Source organism: Trichosurus vulpecula, chromosome 8 (assembly GCF_011100635.1).
Source record: "Trichosurus vulpecula isolate mTriVul1 chromosome 8, mTriVul1.pri, whole genome shotgun sequence".
Classification (NCBI taxonomy): domain Eukaryota; kingdom Metazoa; phylum Chordata; class Mammalia; order Diprotodontia; family Phalangeridae; genus Trichosurus; species Trichosurus vulpecula.
The window spans coordinates 74,399,679-74,405,936 of record NC_050580.1 but is presented as its reverse complement, the minus strand read 5'-3'; the positions used below and the strand labels follow the sequence as shown (position 1 = coordinate 74,405,936).

The window sequence follows — 6,258 nt, the reverse complement described above, 5'->3', positions numbered from 1 at the left end:
TGTAAGTGCCATTTTAGACAAGTTTAATCTCTCTCAGCCTTTCAAAGACTTGAAGATAGCTATAGTAATCTGGCAACTTAGGCCTGGTTCTTGGTTTTTTTTTTTTTTTTTTTTGCTTAATAAATACTTTTAACATTGGAAAAAAAAAAGATAAGTGCTAAATAAGTGCTATGATCCCATGAAATTTCAGGGGCAAGGGGGGAATGAGGAGAAATCACCATGGACTGGGGAAGTCAGGGAAGGCTTCATGGAAAATCCAGGCACTAAAGTTTGTATAAGCAGGATTTAGATATTTGGAAAGGAGATGGAAAGGAGGCAGAAGTTTCTCCCAGAAGTGAATATGTTATCCTTTGATATATGTTATATTTGATTCAGCAATACCACTACCAGGTCTTTATCCCAAAAAGAGTGTAAAAAAGGGGAAAAGACCCACATGTACAAACATTTATAGCAGCTCTTTTTGTGGTGGCCAAAAAATGAAAATCGAGGGGATGCCCATCACCTGGGGAATGCCTGAACAAGTTGTGGTATATGAATGTAATTTAATATTATTGTGCAATAAGAAATGATGAGCAGGCAGAAGTGAACATGTTTTTCTCTCTTGATTTGGACATTTACATCCCACTACAGTGATGCTTACAGAGAATGACTGGAAAGTGAGAAGGGAGGAAGTCTTGAATTTTCAAATGCAACACAGATCAATATTCTACCTCCCTGGGGGAGAAACTTAGGATTAATTTAGAGAAGTTATTAGTTCTTTTTTCAGATTACTTTGGAAGTTACCTGGAGCACTCTTCTCTATACAGTATTTTCATCTTCTGTACCCAACACAAAACAATATTAAACTAAAAGAGAAGAAAGAGTAATAGATAATGGCATATTTCCTCAAGCTAGGATCAAGGAGGTTAGTGTGTTTGTTTATCCTTCATCTACTCCGTTTCTTTTACTGTGTCTTATTTCCTAGTTATTTAGGAAAAATAATGGCAAATAAGGGGGACTTCTTGGTGAGCTGACCTTTTTTGTTTTAACTTGGTATTAAATTTTCCTTTTTTTAGCTTAGTTAGTGAGAGGCTTGGCATAGTGGATAGAGAGATGGTACCAGGCTCAGGAAGACCTGGGTGGAAGTCCAGAAATACATCCTAGCTCTATAACCCTGGACAAATCACTTAACCTCTCAGTGAGTGCTCAGTGCAATCCTTAAGACCCTGAGAAGTGGTGGTGATCTGCATTGGCAGAGGAAGTTCCTCACCAGGAGCTCTCTATCCCAATGGAACCACAGGTATGGTTAAAAAAAGAAGAAAAATCCATACCACATCTGCATTTGAGGGGAGTTTGACCTTAAATTGAGAGGAAGTTTTGAACTGGCCCCTTCTATTTCTTGGGGTTGGGAAATGCTACATGGGAATAGGGAATAAATCATTGGTTACTGTTAGTGTGTAATAGTAAAATAATACATTTGTAAAACTTTATACTTTTTCTAACTGTTTTCAAATCTTACTGTATGCTAGCACAATGCCTGACACAATGCTTTTTTATTCATTCACTCATTAATATGTCATCTCATTTGATTATCACAATACTCCTATAAGGTAGGTGAGTAAGGCGTTATAATTATCCATATTTTACAGAAAGGAAACAGACTAAGATTAGTTTACTTGCTGCTGGTAACACAGCAAGTCAGTGGCAGAGTTGAGAAAGGCTTCCTGACTTTTCTATTCTCTGACCCAAGTACATTCCCCACTACATCATACCTGGATGTCTATTTCTGTTTATTTGCATATTATTTCTTTGTCTCTGACTCTATTTCAGTCTCTGTCTGGTTCTCTCATTTTAAACAATTAAAGCCCTTGAAGCTTTATACTATCAATTGCTTATCATCCAAGTCTTCTACCAGTGCTATTATAAGATAACGCTATTATCTTAAAGTATACATCCATCCTTGTCATCTTGCAATGTAATAGGGGAAACAAATACATTTTTCCATCTTTCATTTTTCTACTTGTCCCAGTGTCTAAAGGACACATGCTGATTGGTCACTAGAGAAATGCCTAGATATTGGTTCACATAACTTACAGGGACAATACCAAACAAAGCACAATACAGCTACTATAAATTAAAATGAAAGCAAGTAACATTTTTCTTTCTTTGCTTTTTATTGAATACAGATATATATTTCTTAAATACTTTGTCTTGTTTATCAATATACAGTTTTTTCATCATACATATACACATTTTTAAAGCACAAAACTATAACTTAAAATTGAGCTGCTATAAATACAATTTACACATTACCATAAATCTATAGTATTTTATAAAAATAGGACTAAAATATCAACTCTATATTTTGGCAAATTATAGAGAATATGGGAAAGTCATGTACATTTTTAATTTGCTTCATTTCAGAATGTATCTCCATGTTTAATTGACTATTCTCTTTGGATACACATATAAGAGGTGCCACCTAAAAGTATTCCTATGGTTATGGCTCAGTTTTGCCTTTGCATAAATATTTGATATTTCTAACCTTTCTTGGACTGGACAGGTCTCTTTCCATCCCCTTTCTCTAAGGGAAGAGCTATTATTTTCTGCCTGTGAAAAACCTGTACTTAACACTCTCCAACTGCATAAAACTGTGTATCTAATTTCAAAACATATATTAAGTATCTTGTTAAAAGCTTTGCACAGATAATATATGTTTACATTCTATCATATATAGTGGTAGAAATGAGTTTGGTTCAACCAGCCTTGTGTTAATTAACCATCTTATAAACTCAAAAAAATTCCATAGAATCACAGAGTGACCATCCAAGAAGTAGTTATGCCTTTGCCTTAATAGTGAGGTAGCCTAGAAAATAACTTGAATCTTTGCTGCTTCAAACAGATCCATGCCTTTGAAATAATAGTGAAATCGTTAACTTGTAACTCATACTAGATGGAACTACTTAATCCATCCTCATACAGCTCAAGCAATTTAATCCTTTTAAGTCAACAAGCATTTATTAAGAGCCTAATTATGTGCCAGGCACTCTAAGTATTGGGCATACAAAGAAAACCACAACTTCAGGTGGAGAAAGAATAAGAAAAGAGAATCATTCTTCAGAGATGGATACAGTTTGTCTTGATTTAGAAAAACAGATTGTAGCTGTGATTCATTATGTATATTACAATGGGATCCAACATGGCAGCAATAACATTTGTGCAAAAAGTGAAGCCCAGTCTCTAAACTAAGTTTTGATTTGGAAATTTGAGACCAACAAAACCCAAACCCCAAAGCAAACAAACCCCTCACTAAAAAAGGCTAGTCATAATGGTTTCTGTTGGTGTATACATTTTTTGCCTTTTAAGATGTATATGCATAAAATATAGAGGGGTAGAGGAGTGCTCTCAAAACCACTAATGGTCAATACCCTCCCCCAACTCTGCCCTCACCACTCACCCCCTAGGAAATGGACAGTATCCCATTAAAATGACACTTTACTCCCTGCCTCTGTGTTTCACTCATCTCTAACTGACTCTAATGTTTTCTAGGTTTCCATCTCTCTCCACAGGTGGGAGTGAAAAGGCAATGAAGTGAGAGCCATTGTGAGAAGTCTTCCCTTTCTTTTATGAACAGCAGATCTAGATTTTCAATATTCTACCGCAAACTGCTCTTAAGACAAGAAAGGGAGGATTGATTTTCAGCTCCAAGGCATCATATTTTTAATAGACCTGGACTTTCTTAGGAATCACTGCATCATATAACTTAGTAATGATTCTCTCTCTCTCTCTCTCTCTCTGAATCAATCATTTGGAATTTGAATCTCTATCTCTAAAAAAAAGTAGTGAATCTGATGTCATTTCTATTCATTTAACTATGGATTTAGTTATGGTTGCTAGCTAGAATAGAATGACTCATTTTATGCCATGTAAAACACTATTTGGGTGAATGCTGTACTGAAATAAGTAAAAAACAAAACTCTGAAGCTCTACGTCTATAGATAGATGTTCTACATCGTCAGCAGGACCACTTTTCTGACTACAGAGCAAAGACTGAAGCATTTCACAGGGCAAAGACTGGTTTGAACCTTGAACAGATATTTGTACTTCTAATATATAATTAATGGCATCTCCCCCCTCACAATGTTGTATATTCTCATGATGCCTTAGTATACTTTTAGCAGTGTGTGCTAGGAATTTGGAAGTTGCAGAAAGCTGGGATAGACTACAGGTTTGGGGTTTGGAGGCTGCAGAGCACAAGGAGTAGCAGAACCTGCATAGGGATGCAGAGAAAAGAATTAGAGCTTCTTTGCCTCTTGGGTTTTGGGGGCTTTTTCCTGTTTGGTTGGTGGCTTTGCTATCACAGTATTGTGTTTGCTACATAGAGCTCTCATTTCAGTGAGGCTTTCCTCTATGGCTTTAGCAAACTTGACAGAAGAAGTCTCTTTGCAGTCGTGGAAGCTGGAGATGCAGAACAGTATGTGCTCTGCCTGAGGATTATAGCAAGTACCATAACCGTTTGGGACTACAGGACCATAGCAGCAAAACATCTCCATTGTTGTTGGCACCTGGGGGAAGAAACACATCTTAGAACTAGATGATTCTGAAAGGAAAGTAATTAATAGTTTGTATGATTTGATTCAATTTAATAAGGATTTATTAAGACACCACTATATCCTAGGTCAGGGATTTTTAACCTTTTTTGTGTCATGGAACCCTTTTGACAAACTGATAAAGCTTATGGACTCCTTCTTTGAATGTTTTTAAATGTATAAAATGAAATTCATAGTATCACAAAGAGAACCAAAAGTCAGTGAAAATAAAGATGTATTTTTTTCCTATTCAAGTTTACATACTCCCCTGAAATCTATTCATAGACCCTAGGGTGCATGCTCCCCAGGTCAAGAACTCCTGTGCTAGGCACTTAGGATATGAAGCTGATACAACGGAGGAAATGGGCAAGAATCACTTAGGATCACATGTGTTAACAACCTGCACCATGGTAGAGAATACCCATATCAATGAGATCATTTAATTTTCCATTTTTTAAAACCACCAGATGGATGATTTTTCAGGTTTTCACCTCTGCAATTTTATTGTCTTAGCTGCCTGGGACACTTGTCCAGGTCACAGCCATTATAGGTCAGAGGTGAGACTTAAACCCAGGTCTTTCTGGTTCCCAACCTAGCTCTCTATATAGTATTCCACCCTGACTTTCCCTGAAGTATATTATATGTATGTATACAATATTGGTTTTGAATCACATAGGTATAGTTGTAGTCGTTAAAAAAATTCCATCAATAGAAAAGGCAATAAAAAAAAACACTACCCACTGTGAAATGTTTTATTTATTGAGTCAGATGCTCCCAGTGTGGACTCTACTGATTCAGAGTGAATAGGGCCTAGTGGAAGCCAAATTGTAATTCACCATTGCAGACACTATAGTAATTTCCTAAGAGGCACTTTGGTGGCCTCAAAGAGTTAATGCCATTCTAAAAGGGAGTAATTTATGGGATAGCAAAAATCTGGTTCAAGAATCAAGGTTTAAGAAAACCAGTTATTGAACTATATAATATAATGAACTATGCTTACTAAGAATCAAAGTTCAAGAGTACCGGTTATTGAGCAATGTAATTAATACACTTACCAAAAACAACAACAAAAACCCAACCCAATATAACCCCTGTCAATTAAAAAGATGATGATATGGGGTTGTTGGTTATCTACCATACATTTAATTACCATTAGCATTGTCTGGGTGTATTTTTCACCTAGGATAGGCTTGATTCTGAACACAGCTTTAAAAATCTCAAACATTTCCTTGGATTGCAGTTTTAGTTACCCTAATAATGTGCTGAGAAGTGTATTTGGAAACTGATGATATTTTGTAATCTAGAAATCAAGTAAAAAATGTGTTTCTTAAGACATTCAAAACATAACAAATATTTTATTGTTTTAAAAAAGCCTCACCCAAATTACATTTATTAGTTGGTACCAGAAATAAGCATTTCTACCGTGATAGAGTTTGGGGCTTATTTTAAATCTGTAAATTTCAGGAGTTGTATACTTGGGCCTTCAGAAGTGACACTTGGCTTTTAAATGGAGTAGAACAAACCATTAGTCTTGCTAATAGAGTCATAGAATTGTCAGATAAATGTGCTGTGCAACAGCCCAAGGCCATAAAGCCATTCAATAGCACTTTTTACCCATGGATGGTTTCCCAGAGAATTTATGTCGTGGTATTCTTGTTGCATTTACTCATGTCTGCAAGCCCACAGACAT

The 6,258-nt window shown here is 36.0% G+C and overlaps 1 protein-coding gene across 1 annotated transcript in view; it reads right to left on the bottom strand.

Annotated features, from left to right (window-relative positions):
- Window positions 1-4,274: 4,274 nt before the first annotated feature.
- CHAT (choline O-acetyltransferase) overlaps window positions 4,275-6,258 on the bottom strand; it is a 97,115-nt gene continuing 95,131 nt past the window's right edge. Inside the window, exon 14 of the mRNA XM_036736328.1 lies at window positions 4,275-4,544. Coding sequence (XP_036592223.1) covers window positions 4,275-4,544 — 270 coding nt within the window. The remainder of the gene's footprint in view (window positions 4,545-6,258) is intronic.